This window comes from Dermacentor andersoni, chromosome 5 (genome assembly GCF_023375885.2).
Source record: "Dermacentor andersoni chromosome 5, qqDerAnde1_hic_scaffold, whole genome shotgun sequence".
NCBI lineage: Eukaryota > Metazoa > Arthropoda > Arachnida > Ixodida > Ixodidae > Dermacentor > Dermacentor andersoni.
The window spans coordinates 192,402,188-192,421,084 of record NC_092818.1 but is presented as its reverse complement, the minus strand read 5'-3'; the positions used below and the strand labels follow the sequence as shown (position 1 = coordinate 192,421,084).

The following is an 18,897-nucleotide window of genomic DNA, read 5'->3' as shown; positions in this document are numbered from 1 at the left end:
CTGATCCGACTATTCAAGTTGTCGTGATACTTTACAAGAAATAATCCGACATTGAGCAAGAACTAATGAGAGACATAGAATGCGAGCCACCGGAATTATGTACAACATTTTTCCAGGTCATCGGCTCTTTTCGAAATTTCTCAAATATCTACACGTGATAATATGCCTCAGTGCCGCAACTTTGAAACCTGCTGGTAATAAAGCAAGAAGACAGGGTAGGCAGGGAAGTCCATGTCGTTACCGACTCGCAACAGGCCTGCCGTAACTTTACCAACGGACGAACACCGCTGCTGGCGGCTCAGATTCTAGGCCCGAGGCTGCAAGAATACCATCAAATCACGTGGACGCCGGGCCACGCGGGTCTGGAGGGGAACGAGAGAGCGACCGCCCTAGCTCGAGCGCTAATCAACCGAGTGGAGCAAGACGAATCGTCTCATCAATCCCCACCCTTTACCTTCATGCCCCTGCCGTCCAATTACTGCGACCGACTCGAGATCCAGCGACTGAACCGCAGGATTTATTTTCCGCCTCACAGAAAGCTCAGCACTGAAGATGCCGTAGCTCTCCGACTTATTCAGATCAACACATTTCCAAACCTACACAGATACAGTAAAATGTTCCCACATGCATATCGGGGCATCTGCCCCTGGTGCGGCGACACACGCCCTACACTCTTTCACATCTCGTGGGGGTGCGGGGGCAAACCACAACACTTAAAGACGCCTAGTACGTCATTTGAGCGGTGGGAGGTACAGCTGACCGGCGATACCTTGGCGGGACAAGAAGCTCTCGTCCAGCAAGTACGTCGAGCAGCCATGGTCAGTGGAGTCCTGGAATGAGGACACCACCCACTCGACCTCAAGAGCAACCACCTCGTTGGTTCGAATAAATGTTCTTTCTCTCTCTCTTTTATTTAAAGGGTATTTTACTTACGTTGAGCCAAACTTTAGATATATGCAAATGCCACGTAGCTGGACAGAACCAAGGTAATGTTTGCCGTCGCTTGGAGATGCTCAGATTATTTTTTCGCATTCAGCCTAGTTATATATATTTAGTTTTAATTTATTAACCGACTTCTCACTTATTATAGTTATATGAAAAGTGTCAATGAGAAAATTGTAGAGTAACATGAAAAACTCCCGATACAGCTTCCTGTTGCTTAGTACGTGATATAGAAAAGTGCTTTTCCGAGCGTGAAAGAAGCCCGCGAATACACGTTAAGTGCCTCGAGCAGCCAGTCGTGTAGCAATTCTGCGTGTATTCGCGGGCTTCTTTCATACTCGGAAAAACACTTTAGCACATATTGAGCAACATAAAGTTATATGGGGAGTTTCTCATGTTGCTCTACAAATTTTTCATTGACACTTTTCGTCTAATTATAATAATTGAGAAGCTGGTTAATACATTAAGACTAATTATCTCATTATGCAGAATGCGAAAATGCTGAGTATCTCCAAGCACAGGCAAGCAACATTACCTTGGTTCGGTGCAGCTACGTGGCATTTGCATATCTTTAAACTCTGGCTAAATTTAGCTGGGACACCTTGTGTATATATAGGCTCACCATGTAGTCCAAATAATTTGTAGCAATTCAGATGTCTGAAGTTACATAAACTTTTTGCCGCCTCTTGAATTCCTGACAGATGTTTTCTATATCTTTGCGAAAAACTTAATTCAGAATATCTTCGCTAAATATTTATGTTATTATCTTGTTCACGTGCAGCGAATATGAATTCGATTCACCATGAAGAAAATTCAAACCAGAAAGGATTTAAGAAGATAAGGGGTCAATTAGATTGACAGATGCCATTCTAGAGCATCAAATATGCTACTTGCGGCACAAAGTTGTGCGCACAAAAGGACGCCAAAGAAATACTGGTGGCGAAGTCACATTGGAGTGCTCGTCGTCGTGTCATGCATTAGGCCGACTCAACAAACAATAGTAGTTAACTGTTTGCTAAATATTTCTACGTTTTAAACAACGAAAAGGTAACGAGATGCACAAAATTAACGAACGTACAACCCAATTCACGTGAAACACTCCTCGTATTGTGTTTGTGGGCGTCGCACTCAATTCTCCATAATTACATCTAACCAACGTGCTTGAGCTGTCACGGAACATTTCAAAAGCAAAATAAAAATAAATCACTTTTGTCACCTCTCTTGGGCAGAGATATGCATAAAAACTGGGAAAATACCGCGACATCTACGACGGAACGCAGTGACATTATCGGAAGTGTAGTTTAGGCACGACAAAACTTTGGAAAGTAAATTCAGTCTTCCCTTACGATTTTCGAGTTTAATAACGTACTTACACGTACATAACTCCCTTTCCCACTCTCAACCATATTACGAAGAAAGTGGGGACGGGTGTTACTTTATTCTAGGGGGAAAAGAGGTGCTTTAATTTCATGCACTTCAGATTTGAGAGGATGTAGTAATGCATGTCTTTTTTTACCGCCGGACAGGCCCTGGCAGAGAGAGTATATATATATATATATATATATATATATATATATATATATATATATATATATATATATATATATATAGCTCGGGAAGAATATATAACAGCAGTCCATAAGGCTAACGTCGTTTATTGTGTCATTTGGCTCCATTTAACGGTATATATGATGTCAGCATCAAGCACCACGCAGATGCGAAACCGCAGAAATCTCGATCGGTGCTTTCTTTACGCCGTTGCGCCATAGTCCGTTGCTCAATCTGATCATACAGGCCGATGCCATATTTCAGCAAGCTCTTCTACACAGGTGGTGTTACCACATTCGACAGTTGTAGACACCAATTCACGCATGTTCCCAAACATGTAAAAAAAAAAAATCGTTATGGATGTTTAATGCTTGTGCCAAAAATCGGAACAAATTATTTTGTAGATGTTTCAATTTAGAAAAATGTGAAAGCATGCCTTCTTCATGGAAAGGTATAGGAAAACCTGGAGTTCTCAGCACAGTTAAGTGAGCCGTTGACCACACAGTAACAAGCGCCAGTAAGTAGGTTAACAAGAATTGCGACTGGAGCAGCACATTAGTGATGCCATCTGAAGTGCAGACATCTGTCCTCGCATTCACCTATCGTGAATACGACCAACAAGCAGTACAAGGGATTCAAGGCTACGATGCTGACTCATACGAATTAAGTATGGGGTGCTTGAAATCAGAAGAATACCTCATGCAATTATTTTTGCTACAGTAGGCTCACATCAACACGGCACACACATTACTGCAGGATGACTGGCAGTGAGAGGAAGAAAAAGAAAGCAGTGCTAACAAGTCTGGCAATATCTTTAAGAAAGGAGCCGAGGAGAGGTAGTATGTACACGTCATCTATTATTTTACGCTAGTGGAAGTCCTCTCGCTTCGGCGAATGTGTCCCGTAATGGGCACTTCATATTGTGAAGATTTGTGAGTATACTGGCTCGAAACAACAAAGTTCATCAGAACCGCTTGCGTTTCATCGTAAGCTTTATTATTTTCTTGCTGATCACTTCGTGTCGAGTTCGAATACGCCTGCAGTGCAATTGAGTTCTAATGACATATATCGTGAACTGCAATCCTAACTTCTTCCACATGCAGCTGCAAGAATTCTTCTGTGGCTATTGTGAATAGTCATTTAAACACGACTGCAAATACTGCGGTGACAACTGACCGAGGCAAAAGGAAAATACCTAAATGCTAAGGAGACATTACTTCCATTATTCTTCATAGGGCATCAGGCGGAGCCATACCACGATGAGCGGAAGTTTTACCGAGACCAGTCTATTTTCACCACGCACAATACTGACTCACAAGACGTGAGCAAAATGATCGTGCTGCTGTAAAAATCTGTTTTAAAACTTTTTTCGTCACTAAAACTTAGAAGAAAACACAAAGCACAAGAATTTGTTGTACATAAGCCCAACTGTGTCTGAAAGCATGGGTCTTAATTTGACCACATTTACTAATACAGCATGTGCTACAACATTTGTGACCTTGTTTTCTGTGGCCTAGAGAGGTTATTGTGATTACACCTAGACAAACTTGTTTCAGAAAATGCTGGTTAGGCTTTCTGCTATAGGAATGAGCTGAAGGGCTTGATGTCAGTAGCTGGTCCTTCAACAAGAGCATGTCAACTTGAGAGTGCACATATTTGTGGAACAGTGTGTGGTTTCAAATTGAGATCGTAATGCCATAAAGCATAACGTGCAACTGTTACTTTTGGATGCTGTGTATTACAACGAGAAGCTGCACGACAAAAGAACATTAAAATCTGTTAAAGCTCTCACATGTTACAAAAATGAACCAATCTAGGGCAAAATATAAAAAAGGAGGAAAATCAATTAACAGTACAATAGTGCGCTCTTGCAATCAGACAACTTCGCACACACGATTTTGGCGATAGCCACATAATGAAAACAATGGAAAGTTTGTTGTGTTCTCCAAACATAGAATGAATGAGAAAGGCATTTTCAACAAGCGAGAATGACTTAAGAAAAGACAACCTCCCATTCGAAGACTACACTGTGTGTCGGTGCTGGTTGCCCATGCCAAAATTTCAACTATTCCTTACCTTAAGGTCACAATGTATCAACTTATGCCATCCAAGTTACTTACGAGAAGCGTACAACACTTCTTTCTATGTGTAGTGCACTGAATATTGAATACCATGACAGCAGACAACTTGAAACATAAAATACATAAGTAATATCCTTGGTGTCAGTAAAAAATCTGAGCTATAAACAGAGAATAACCAAGGAAGACTATTGTTTGAAACTAACAAACAGGAATGAAAACATTTTCATATTAGGAGCACATGCTCTAACACAGCTTTGTTTGCAAGAGCTTTGTAGTTCAGCTCAAAATTACATTGCGATCTAATACTAGCCACTGCCTTGTTAATTTCAATTGTGATATACTGTGACAAGAAACTACTCACAACATGTGTTGACACATAGTGAAATATCAACACCGAACGGTATTTTGGTCCAGACTGATGGTATGGTCGCATCTTTCAAAAAACAATCTCGAAGCCTAGATTGCTGTCATACACTGTCGATGTCTCAGCAGCCCACTGGAATAAAACAACTAGTTGTTCTTGTAATGTTCACATTTACACTCCTGCATTTAGCGAAGACCACATTCACAACACAGATACGCTAGAATTGACTGATTGACTGACTGACAATGTACAGCACAGAACAAATTAAGTGGCAGCGAGAAGCTGCACCATGCCTAAGCACCACACCACTGAATTTCACGTCTATACACACACATGCACAAGCTAATACACATGTCCTAAACAATGTAGTCCTTATAAATTGCAAGTATACAGACATATCCTACACACGCATGTTCAATGTCTTCAATGAGCAGATCATGTCCCCTATGTCCTTCCTCGGCACTGATAACATTTTCAGCAGTGAGCCAAATCACAGCAAACTGCTGGCAGAAGGGCATATCACAAGCCCTTGATTATCACAGGCACAGCACATGCATGAAATGCAGAGCAGAAGATACCTTCAGGCTCACGAAGAACTTGCTGGACTTCATTTCGAAGCACTTGAAGTCTTGCAGAGCCCGTTTCATGGAATGCTGCACGGATGTATATATTTGATCCTTTTCTGCTTAAAGTCACTGACTTAGAGACCAGTGCTACAACTACCCTTCGGACGCGAGACTCCAGAACCATTGCGTGAAATCAGGGTCACACATTGAGCTTTTTTGGTCACTCGCAACTGCTTTTCCTGACAAATACTTGGCCATACGAAGCGCATGCCAGAACAATTGGCATTGGAGCTGGGGCTATCTTCGAAGCTCGAATCATCCGCAAAACTCGTGCCCCAGCCACCTCCTGGCCAGCAGGCTGCAAGCCTCTTAGCCACTTGAGACTGCTCTTCCCGGCGAATTACGGGCCGAGGAAGACCCGATACTGAAATGGCTAGCGCCGGGGCCAGCTTTCTTCGTACCTCGACTAATTTGGTGACTTGTGCTGGAGCCAAGTTTGGTGAGGAGACTGGAAGCCCATTTCCCGACAGCGGTGGCAGCGCTGACCTTCGTAGCTGAGAGTCGTTCGCCGGTAGCTCCGACCACGCGCCGGTCAACCTTTGGCCACGCGCCGACGCGCTCTTTGCCTGGCACTGACCGCCCGTCTGAGCAGTTGACCCCGCGTGCTGACGACTGCCGGTTCATCTGGCGCTCCGTCCCCGGATGACCACGGCAGTGTCCACCAGTGGCTGCTGCGCGCCAGGAGCCTCTGCTTGCGCCGGAGTCTCTCGGTGTACGGGAGCTCGGCGCGCGCCATGTCCAGGCAGAGTCGGTTGTTGACTCCCGAACGTAGAACAATGCTGTAGACGTCGTCGCTGTACTCGCGCGTCTCGTACGCAACCGTGCGGCCGGAATCGAGCTTCTCGACGCAGTGCTCGTAGAGCAGGCTCTTCCACAACTTCAGGCCGTCCACTTCCTGACGCATGCGCTTGCGGCCGTATTCGTCGATGAGGCGCTCCATCTTCTGTCGGAAGTGACGGTATAGGCGACCGTCGCCCGCGTTGTACCGCTCCATCTCGCGACGAAGAGCGCTGTCACCCTTGTCGACGCCATTGTTGCTGCCGCTGCGGGCAGCCGCTTTTTGCATGCGCTGGTTGTGCTCGAAGTACACCACGTCCTGGGCGAGGTGAACAGGAAACAAAACCGCAATGTACACGACTATCCTTCTTCCCACTTAAGATATTACGCAGCATGGCGAGCGAGAAAGAAGGAAGACCCAATAATACATAATAGTGATTAAATTTCAACTGTGGAGCTGAATGCAGAAACAAAGCAACTACTGCAGTGCCTACGGAAAGGCTAAGTTTTGCGTCTGTTGAAAGTCCTCGTTTTAAAGCTGTCAGGAAAAAATAAATATCAGAAGAGTTTTTCACATTATATTCCCCTAATAAGTTATGATCAAGATATGCACAAACACAAATAGGTACAGCGGCATGGTAGCCGCAGTTCGGGTGTGCTTTGAGTGTTTTATATGCTTCAACAACCTTTCTATTGTACTTGAAAGTACTCAATGATGGGCGAATTGGCATTTTCATACTGACGAAGAATAGCGCGATAAATGAGGGACGAGAAAGAAATAGGACAAGGGCGCTCGTGTAATGTCCCCTTCTTGTCCCTTGTTTATCGTGCTACTCTTCGTCAGTTCATGTGGGAAACTCAACAGAAAGAACAAAAAAAAATAAATGAAGCGAAAGTTAACATATGCTTGCGTATGGAATTTATGTTTGCGCAAGTACGCGCAAACATCAGCGGCTACAGCTACATATCAGATAGGTTACAGCATAACAGATTTCACGCATGCGCCAACAAAACCACCTGCACTCGTACCTGGGTGTCCCAGCAGAGCAAATCTCGGAGCAGGATGAGCGACTCGTCGAAAAGTTCTGCGATGAGGACCAGGTGGAAGCTCTGCTCGATGTGCTGGATGAAGGCATCCACCTCGGAGTCGTTGGTGCGGCCCGAGGTGTCCATGCCGAGGTCGAAGAGCATCTGGTTGCGGCCGAAGCGAGCAGCGTAGCGGTGCGTGTCCAGCCAGTGCTGTTTGGTGTCGCTTTTGAGGAAGGCCTCCAGCGAGACGCCAGTATGGTTCTCCAGGTGGTAGTACAAGTACAGGGACTCAAAGAGGCGCGCCGGGTCGCGCAGGATGGTGATGAACACCGTGTCCGGGGGCATCAGGCGCCGCAGGTCGTCGCTGCCGAAGCGCACGTGGTGGCAAAAGATGTTGAAGCCCCACGGAGGGATCATGTCTGCTGGGATCATGGACCTGCGACCGAATTGTACAGCCCGTGCTATGACGAGGTCCAGACCTCTACCATCTAAAAGAACCACGTGTGTGAACTGCCACTGACGCGAGGAAGGGGACAACCGAAGGTAGTGACCACCGAGCAAGGCAGAAATGAGTGCCGACTGGCCCGTTGAGGCGGTTCTGTGGATTCTGGTTTCGTAATGGGTGGCGCTGAAATTTAGCACTCTCTTTAGTAACAACCACGTAGCGTGTCGCCTGTGCCCGCTCGGAACGTCAGTAACACCAGGGGCACTCCGGAGCGACAATTGGCATATCGCGCTTTTCCTTACGGCTTCAGAGAACGTGAACGCGTGAAGGCGTCCGCGTGATCGTGCAGAAGAGCACGGTGCCTTCTCGCGCGCGGGTCATTTTTACTTCCTGCCCTGTTCTCGCAGCGCTGTAAAATGAAGCGCCAACTAGAGTGACTGTATAGGCTGACAGCTCGTGAAAGAAGAACACTGTACAAAGGCGACAGCAGAGGAGGAGACAAGCGGAGGAAGGAGAGCGTCGTGGAAAGTTAGGCGCCGCGACGAGACATTAGTTGGACGCGCCAGAAGTATTGCAATTAAGATATCGGCGCTCCTGTTAATCTTTCTTGGTCGTGATAGACGTGTTTCGTCTCTTTTCTCCTTTAACGCTGACTTTTCCCATGACCACGTGCTAATCAGCCACTTTAAATTGCCACCAATGTAAATTGTTATCGCTAATTAGCTGGACGCTTGTCCTTACACGCAACGTGGTGATTCATGCGCAAGGTGGTGAGGTTAGATGCCTCAACGAGCTTTGAGCACTTACATCGCTATCGTGGCAGACTACCGCGTGTGTGCGAGTACGCAAGCTGAAGGGATGCAAAGCGTAGGTCTCAGCAGTGATAGTGAAGGCAAATTATTTCAGGACGACGAAAAATAACCTCTTTGACATTCATCACGCATACTTTATAAGGACAAATATAAAAAAGACTGACGAGACGGTAGCCACGAATGGCTACTACTGGCATTTTCTACGCTCGCGACGCTGTTTCAAAAAAACACATTTTTTAATGAGTTTTACAACACACTTACACCAACTACAGCCTGTGATTACTACACTCATGTGTCCACAACACGAACATAGTTTAAGAATGCCATCCTACACCTCCTAGTCACCTTCACCAACCTTTCCCCACCCCACTCCTTCCCGGTGGCTCAAGGCAGCCGTCACCTTGACATACCTAAAAACGGTAGAGTTTATCTGGACCTGCGTGGCAGACCAAGCCAGCGAGCCTTTATACTGACGCAAGCTCTTAAGGTATTGCCCATTTCCTTTTCAATAACGTTATGTTTCAGATCAAAATCAGCGTCCTTGCGACATGTCCTTACAGGGAAAAAAAGAAGAAATGTGAAAGTAAACGAAAGCGGCAATTGAATTGGCTTGCCACAGCAATGAGAAAACCATAGGTAATGTTTTAAACAGCACTGTGCAACGACAAAGTCTAACAGATGTCTCCAGAGGTTCGCGTGCGCGCTGAAGCCATTTCCAGCACTCACAGAGAGAAGGGCTTGGGATGTCCGAAGTAGTTGCCTTCTCTGGGCAGGGCGAACGAGAGGTTGCGCCGGTCGCCGAAGCGCATGAGCACGTTCTGCACCGTGGAGCCGGCACACTTGTGAGTCTTCAGCAGGAACACGTTCAGCGCGGGACGGCAGCAACCACGGCACTCGTTCGAGAAGCGCGTCCGGTTGGTCAGGAATCTGCGAGCCGGCCGAGACGGGCGCATGGTTCCGAAAAGCGCCACAGAGAAGCCCACATGCATGCCCAGAAAACTGTTTTACACGCTTTCATTTCTTACGGCTCCACTGCTGTTGCTATATAAGTCTTCAAACTAAAAGCAATATTTGAATAACATCTGTATGCGAGATACGTCAAATCTGCTTGTACAGGTGGTTCGTGCATTAAAAAATTTCCTTGCTGTTACGATTATGATATGTGCTTATATTTGAAACGTCAAGACGATCGTATCTGAGGTCAACCTCACTTCTTTTTGTTCTCCCGGAGTGCTCCTGTTTCGAGATATTCATAATCAAATTCGACACTCGTTCAGCTCAATTATATTAATGAGGTGTGCTTTAGAAAACAGGAAACAAGGGCCGAGGTTTCGTTTCAGTGGAAGTTCTGTTCAATGTGAACGCTGTTTGCGCTAGCTCAGCATAAGGAGGACGCAACTTCATACAAAGGCTCCCCTGCACAGTCCTCGCCAGTATTGTTTCCACGAATCGCATGTTTGGAAAATTCTCGCCTTCACTGCATTTGCTTCTGGTTTGTGAGGCAGGAAGTATACTGTGCTGTCTTTCCCGTGCCGTGAACTGGTAGGCTACAGTATGCTGCTGTTAATGCACAGCAGCCACAATGACAAAAAATATTTATGCTGCATTTCGACATGAAATAAAATGCATGCAGCTTTTTACCACATTTTTCTGTACGACTCACTGATGCATCCGCCTGATCGCGCCGCCATACCGGCGCTTGAATCTTACTATTTGCGGCGGCAGTGTGACGCCATCTGAGTGCGGACCTCTGACTGAAGGCAGGCAGTGGTGCCCTGAAGTTGCTTACGCGGGTCAGAATATGTATCAGCAGCTGGAGCTGAAGGATCGTGTGGCTGCTTGAAAACGCTGACAGCTTTACGCATTCTTTTGTAGTGCATCTGAAAGAACTGTCTTGATTGATGATTCTGTATACACGGACTTTACATGCAGACACAAACGAACAGACTGTATACCACCTCGCACAATCCACGCTGTGCCCAAGAGAGCGTAACAATTCATTTTCATTTACCACATATCCACAATAACATCGTGTGGGCAAGCATTTTCATTTTTTTTCTGTAGATGGCTCATACGTTACATATTTCCCAAGCTTCGCACTAATGCAGAAAAACGTAGATTGTGCGAGGACTTAATATCATTCGATTTATTTCCGAAGGCAGCCTTGCACATGCAGTCTTTGCCATGCATTGTCCCAAACAGCATGCGACACAGAGACCAGGACTGGTGGCTCACCGCCAGCCAAGTGAGACCATTCTCAGGTGCGGGATTTGTTTTCGGTAAAGAATATTTAAAAAAGAGATCCACCTGTTACTAGAAGCAAAAGCGCCGGTTTCTCAACATCAGTATTTCCTGTATACAGGAAATGCTGATGCTGAGAAACTGCTGATGCTGATGTTGAGAATGCTGACGAATATACGAACGACGTGACAATATGCAGCATTCAGTTCGACGCGGTTCTCGCGACGTAGTCCGCTTTCGAGGCAGCTGATTCATGAACGTTGCCCGATTTTTGTCTATAAACGAATAAGCGAGGCGTTCGGACTATTCTTACTTAGCAGCCACGAACTACACGGTTTCTCAATTTCCCCGGGAACACAATGTTTCCAGATTGTTTAGTTCAAAGGACAGTGAGAACATAATCGAGACTCGTAGGAGCAGTGAAAGTAAACAATAAATCTGGCTAAATGGGCACATTACTTGGCTGAAGCACTCGAAGTAGTTGTTATTAAAAGAACGAAATATTAGCAAGGCGAGATCGAGGCATCGCTAACATCTCTCTTCTCAGCCGCTCTCACGCTTGAACAATCGCGGTACTGACGTTATTGCTCCCGCACATGCCTCAAGCTTTTACGCGTACTTCACAGCCATTCTTCTAGAGATTAAACATGCAAAAGCTTCTGGCAGGTATAGCTAGCACAATATATGATTTCGTCAAGGAAGCACGATTAATATTCCTACAGCGTAGTCATCGCTTGTATTTCACCGTTTCGTTGTTATCTGCCCAGCACAAAATTCGCTCACAGCAAAAGGGAGCTACGGTGGAAGCCTTTGCTCGTATCCTCTCTGTTCAAGTACAAGCAGAATATAGAAATGCTCTTTATTATTTGGCAACCGCTCAAACGACTTTGGCGAAGTTTGTTGCAAATCAAATTAAAAATTCTAGAGGCAGCTTCCAGCAGATAACTTCTTGTTCAGGCCATCAAAGCTTTCATAAGAATTGATAAAGATGGACAAATTTCTGGAACACGAAATTTCAGAATATTTGGAACTGTAGCTTATAAAGGAAAAGAAGAAGAAGAAAAATTCTAGATGGCAATATTGCAAACATCTCACAGAGCGCCTACAGCAAAAAAGAAATATAGCACATACCGTGCTTTGTGATGTAGATATTTTGTTAATGGTATTTGTAGAATACTCATTCAAACTGCTTCACGTAGATTGATAATTAAAATGGTACATTTGTACTTTTTACAAGATATCCCGTTTTACGTTTAAGGAGTTGCGATGTGTGTTTTCGCTGCTTGGCTAGAGCTGGAAACAAATTTTTCTATGTTAAATTGCTTTCAGTATTGGTAAATTTATGCAAATGTGAGTTTAAACTAAAAAAAAGAACCAATCATTTCCTGCCAACAATCCCAAGTATTGAAATAAGTTCAGCGGTCGCCCAGGAAAGCATTTATTGCGCATCTTCACGTCTACGTACTTGAGTAGTTTTCTTTCAGTTAAAGCGCACCCTATATCATTACAGGCCGAATTACTGCGGTCCTTTCACTGGCTCTGCAGCGCCAACCGAACACGTCTTCACGCACTTCAGTTGGCGATGCTGGCGGATCGCAGACGCGGTCGAATCCAATTAAGGGGGAAACGTGCCACACAACAGTGAATGCATGCTGCTATAGGACAGGGGACACACGCGGGGCGGGTCTCTGCATGGCACCGACCTCTTGTACCAGACCGCCCTGGTGGCGAGGCTGTACTGTTGAACGCCGTACATGTGCAGGGAGACGAGCATCAACAGCAGGACTACGAAGACTGCCCACTTCCGCAGATCCCATTTCCGCAGGCTGTTCTGTGAAACGGAGAGAGAAAAATAAAACCACACTACAGTTAGTGCTTCAATAACCTCGACTGACAACAGCTTGTTCGCCACATCCTCATCATAATCATCATCGTCACCATCGTTGTTATCGTCTGAACAAACAAAATAATTGTTCAGAAACTGTCAAAGTAACCTATCTTGTAATGTGTGTGCGTGTTTTACCCAATCAGTGCTTGCTGTTTTATTGTGTTGTGGACGCTTCGTCATATTGTGCGGCTGCTGCACGACTGTACTCTGCAGTCCCGCACAGGCACAACCGCCGCCGTCCTGGGCCGATCCCGAAGGCGGTGTCATGTCTCATAGTCTCATACCGTTTCGAAGCTGTAGCTGCTACGACAGAAGGGTATAGGATGGAAGAAACTGGTGCGCTCTCTCTTTTATACGTAAATTGTTGATGTGCGTGCGCCGCAAGCGCCACGCGTTTCGAAGAGCCACCTTTGGCGAGGAAAAGAGAGGTGAGGCTCTTGCCATGAATGAGCCTGCAGCCTAATGGATGGAGCGTCAGGTCGCTGCGCTGGAGGTCCATGGTTCAAATCGTACCACCCAACACGCATTCCCTTTTTCTTTTTTCATTGAGCAAAAGCCTTTATTGAGCGAAAAACTCCCGCTGATGATATATCCAGTGACAACCCTATAGAGGTAGGCAAAGAAGTTGCGATTTAAATAAATATTGAAGACATGCTGGCATCTGCCTGCAAGAGTTGTGGATCACCAAACTATAACATAATCCTGCACGTTCAAAATCAACTAAAACGCAATAGTAGTATAAGCAATAGTAGAGTTTCTACAAATTTCTACCAAGTTCGGCCAAATCTGTTGCCTATGACCACTCTGCTTTCACTTAGCGCAGCCGATGGATGCAGGCGCCCGGCAGAAAAACCAGTAAATTCAATTATACGTAATGTGTTTTTACAACATGTACAAAGTTGTATGATTTCGACCGCAAAATCAATTGTGAAGGCAGCCGATCCAAAAGAAGCAAAATATTCGTCATTGTGCATTGCTTGAATGTAATTAACATTTAGGGCTGGCAACGTCAATAACTACGCTCCGTTACAAAACGTCCTCCAGGCTATGGAAAAGTTTGTTCGTAACCACGTTGCATAATATCAAGTAATTTTGATGCGATCAGCTTCTCGTAGTGCTCTGTCTCTTTGTAGCTACGATGATGTGCAATTCTGCACCGTCAAATTGACGGCGCAGAAAAGAAGAAATAAACGATTACCAAAACTAGGGTTTGTTTTATACGTTCTTACAAAAAGAAGTTGCGCGTGAGGCTTTTGTACTGGATTAATCCTACAGTATGTAACTTAAAGTTTCTCCAGACTGCACAGTACTAAAGAAATATAAATTTGCGATCGTGTCGCTTATCAACGCGCAAATATCATGCGTTAATGTTCACATTAACGCCAATCCTCATCTCCAATCGGCTTTGACGAGGTATGCGCTGAAAGGAGGCCGGCTTCTTCTATAAGACTTTCCGCACCAACGTAGGCGGGACAAATAAACGGGTGAACAGGGGATATACGAGACGCAGCGTGTATCCCGAGATGGCAGCGGACGGGGCCAAGAGCCCAACGACCCGTTGTGCGTGTGACCCAGGCCTCCAGCAGCCCTAATCAAATCAGCCAGAAAGCAGGAGGGACCAACTCAGTCTCGCCGAGCCCATGCAGCGCAGTCAATGCTAGGAGACAGTTAATTGCGAACGAAAATTCGATTCCTGGCTCAGATTCGTGTTAGAATGCGGTCACGATTACGCAGAGCAATAAGGTCGCATTTGCGTCTTCTAACACAACATTAAATTATAAGTAATTCATCACGACGTTGTGAGCTCGATTCGCGACTATAGCAATTGTTTCTTTTATTTTTGTGGGGGGGGGGGGGGAGGGGGGGATGTGCCACAGGTGAATGGTAACACCCTCGCGCGTTTAGACTTTGGCGCAAAGCTAAAAAATACCATTTGATCAACATTATTTCAGACCCTTCGCTGCTGCGTCTCTCGGGAAATATTCTGGAAGTCAAAAGTCGATAAATTATTATCAACGATGAGCATGTAAAATCACGCATAGGGTATTCGGGTACTTACAGTTACTCCCATCGTCATCGAGCAAGCTAAGCGTGAGCACGCGGCCCAAGACCGCTGTACTCTACCGGGGCATCGCGCGGGCTCCCCGTGCGACGCGCAGTAATCGCAGATGCTTCCTTCGATCACCCTCTAACAAAACGACCGTGAATTCCCGCACTGAGTACGAAGTGTGTGCTCGTGCGTGTCTCTCAGTGTATGACGCGGTCTATAGCTTCGGCACCACTGCACAGAAATGGAGGCACGGTGGCTCGTTTGCCGAAGCGCAGACCTCTCTATCCGTCTCCACCGTCTGGGATCAAGTGCATGCAGAGGGAGGCCCGAGGAAAATGCGATTTCGCTTCGCTCGCTGTGCTCTCAGGCAACGGCCGCAAGTAGCTTGTTCGCCGGAGATGGCCTAAGACACGCTAGCCTTGAGTGCGCGCGCCGTTGAGGAACTGTGTACGCGTTATCCGTGTGCAGAAGAGAACGCCACGTCCGGGAGTTGTTACGAGCATGGGACACGAGATAGAATGGAGACATATCCCGCATTGATGGCGTGAGTTACAAATGCTGGCAGACACAAACAGGTGTAGCATCGGCAGTGATGTTTCTTTGCGTGTCTTTATTGGCATGTGAGCATGAATGTGGGATATCTCGGCCAGGCTTAGCAGTGTCTCCACATGTCTTTTAGCATAACCTCTTATTAGTGTTACAAGCGTCGCGGTACGGGTATAAACTTGTCTTAATTTTCGAAAGTTGCGCTCGAATGATATTCAAATTTCTTCGAGCTTTGAGGCTGCGCACGGTGTTAGAAGTGAGATGATATGAGTGAGGTGCTGTTTGGCATGCGTACGGTGACAGTTTGAAGGAAATGAAACATGAACGCTGCAGCGTCCAATAATTCACCGGAAATGCATTGTCATGTGAATATTTTCAGACATGGGTGCGTGAATAGCTTGGTTACATGCCACAGCCACCGTTGCACGCAACTAAGCCGATACTATACTAGTCACTGACAATTTAAAAAAGAGCTTCGATGGTAAGGCTGAACTTTCGTTTCGCTTTTATTCCTTCATTTTTTTTAGTACAGCCCTTTGCACAAATACATGCTCGTTGCAATGTTGCTGCCATCGAGGGGTATATATGCCAGAATCCGATGTTTTATGAACTGTCGGCCGTACAGTTCTACCAAGCACCACAAGCGTGCTTCACCGCAATAATACAATCTATGAGAAAAAACCATCACAACGTTTGAAAATAAATTTACTTGAGGTGATCGAACATTCGAAGTTTCAAATATGAATCGAATATTACACATGAACCATTCGGTAACTTCGAATATTCAAAACTAATTAAATATCTATCAACCACAAACTGCTGAAGTCGTGTTAGTGTTCTGAAACAACGACAAAAGTTTTCAAAGCAATGCACAAACAACGAATAATAAAAGCTTTGTTTTAGGTTTCGCGGTTAAATCCTACATGACAGCCTGCGCGTTTTGCTTTGAGTCTGCGCTGTCATTTTGTGTTTCCGGCAGTCTAGTCATGAAGCATTTTTACCTTTCACGCTACGACCAGTGATGCTTTCCTAGCAACGAGCCATTTTATACGTGTTTACGGCACACAAGTCCTTCAGAAGTTCTTTTCTTCTTCTTTTTACATCTATCCTAATAATTTTTCGACAATCATTTATTTACCGTTTTTGGAAAGCACCATTCACACAGCAGAAATTCATACGTGGAAAGCTTGTTTGCAACCATGATCTAAAATTGTTGATAAACCATTTGTGCGTTTTTTTTCTAGTTTTTCTTTCATGACAGTTTTTCATGATCTATCATTTAAAACTGAGTATTTCTCCTTGAGAGGTAGCTGTCTTTTTTGCAATAGTCACAAAAGATGTGGCACTTATAACTATGCCGAAATAAGTGTGATGATAAATGGAGTTTGTGGCGCAATAAGAAAGGAACAGCGCCAACTAGGACGATCACGAGAGGGAGAACGACTCAGGACAAGTACTTGTCCTATGTCGTTCTTCCTCTTGTGATCGTCTTAGTTGGCGCTGTTCCTTTCTAATTCAAGTATGCACCGCCTAGTCAAAATGAATGTTGTCCTGGACTTATGGCGCAAGGGCATGAGATCGCCAATGAGCGCCAAGAAATGTTATGTTGTGGTCGGTGCTATGGTCAGTATCAAAGGTTTATATGTGACACGGCTGTATAGTGGCCTATAAAATTCGCTGCAGAGTGTTTAAAATATGTATGTAATATAGATATGCCAATGATACATAGCGTGTAAAATAATATGTTCAACGAAAATGAAAGATATGCTACGAAGGGTTTGACATACCAAAATGTGGCACTGTCAGTAGCACTACTAGCTACCTCATCAGGGCCCTCCCAAAGTAAGGGCCTGCAGGCGTGCGCTATGCAAAACGCACCACCGCAACTGCGGCCTGTCAAGAGAGGCAGTGTTACAAATTCTTAGGGCTGATAACATGTCGTAAGCGGATTTCCTGGATGACATCTAAAACTGATTTTGCGTTAAAGAACAGTTCCTTACCGAGAAACATTGCTAGATATGTCTGTAAGCTAGATGAAAGTGTTTTTACAGCAAAGCTGTATATCTCTGCCGTGCAAGGAAATTTTCGTTTCGTTATTGGCATGGTAAGGAAAAAACTTCCCCTACGTGGGCCGATCCCGTGACAGTGCAATGCCGGGCCGAACCGCGGCGGAGGTGGAGCAGGCGTTAAGCACTCCCCATACGTGGGCCGATTCCGAAGATAGTGCAGTGCCGGGCCGACCCGCGGCGGAGGTGCAGTTCGCCATTAAGGGACCCACATACACAGCTGCGCTAGTCATCCTTATTCACAGAGTGGAAGGGTACTGAGTTTTTTTTTTTTCAACGTCTGCTTCCCTGCACTTCAGTAAGACGCGGAGGACGGCCTACCCATCACTACATTTACCACCCATTACCACGTATGGCACCCAACAACATATATACGTGCGTTCTATTCCCAACTGGCTTAACATGACATCGGCTTCCCGTTATTTCGTTGTTGGTGGCCAAATTCCTTAAGATGGTTTAATCAAGTAAAGCTTATTAGACGTTTCAGCATCCCAAAGGTGTCCTCAAACGCTTCTTAGTTTTTTTCCGCAGGAAAGGTTTCAAATCTATGACTGTGACAGCCGTGGGAGGGTTGCGAGCCTTCGTTGCTATGGACATAGCATGTTCATCGGCAAGCATATTACTCTCGATGCCTCCGTGTCCAGGCACCCAGCATAATACAATACGTTGTTCAGCTGCAAAAATAGTGCACAGAAGGGAATATAGTTCTATAATTACACGATCCCTGCGGTAAATATATGCGTCTGTGTTTGACTATTCGATATTCGACACTTACTATTCGTATTCGATTCGATAAAGTTGATACTTGCCTACCTCTGAAATTTACGTTTAAAAAAGAACGCGGTGAGCTCGGAAACGTGGACCTATTTTAAGTATGTGCTTAGCAATGCCCTTAGCAACAATCTCAGACATATTGTGCCGCTTATATATCAGCAAGAAAGTGAGAGAGGGCCGTTAATATTTATTACACCTCAACGAGAAAAATAACATAGTCGAACGCGCGCGAGAGAGAGAAACAATTTTGTTGACCCATAATTAAATGGAGCGCGTTAAGCGCCTCATGAAGTGCACGTGGCTGCCGCTTCACGGTTTCCATATGCTTCCAGGGCCGCCTGGCCCCTGTGGATGAGTCGGAGCTGGTCATGCAGGGCAGCGCCGGATAGCATGATCTCCCATCGCTCGTAAAGGGTGGGGATAGTAGGGGAGTTAGATATGGGTATAGGTGGGGGGTGGTCTTTGGAGAAATTGCACTCTCCCATGACGTGCCGGAGGGTGCCTAGTGCATTGCAGTGAGGTCATGTGTTCTTGTATCTTTCTGGGTATATACTGTTCTGGAGGCAGAGGTGGGTAAAGGATCCTGCTTGGATTTGCCTGTATATTGTTTGTTCGGCTCTTGTCAAGGAGTGGGGGGGGGGGGGGGGGGGTGAGAATGTCTTTCTGCCGACCCTGTAATACTTGACTATATCTATTAACTGGTGATGG

At 45.5% G+C, this 18,897-nt stretch overlaps 1 protein-coding gene across 6 annotated transcripts in view; it reads right to left on the bottom strand.

The window, feature by feature from the left end:
- Window positions 1-2,581: 2,581 nt before the first annotated feature.
- LOC126531770 (galactosylceramide sulfotransferase-like) overlaps window positions 2,582-18,897 on the bottom strand; it is a 215,689-nt gene continuing 199,373 nt past the window's right edge. For 5 of the 6 annotated variants that reach the window (XM_050179492.3, XM_050179494.3, XM_055071462.2 and 2 more), the window contains 4 exons: window positions 12,569-12,696; window positions 9,351-9,551; window positions 7,368-7,803; window positions 2,582-6,657 (listed from right to left, as the gene is read on the bottom strand). In XM_050179492.3, coding sequence (XP_050035449.1) covers window positions 6,094-6,657; window positions 7,368-7,803; window positions 9,351-9,551; window positions 12,569-12,696 — 1,329 coding nt within the window. In that variant the 3' untranslated portion in view covers window positions 2,582-6,093. The remainder of the gene's footprint in view (window positions 6,658-7,367; window positions 7,804-9,350; window positions 9,552-12,568; window positions 12,697-18,897) is intronic. The other variant, XM_050179495.3, reaches the window with a different exon arrangement.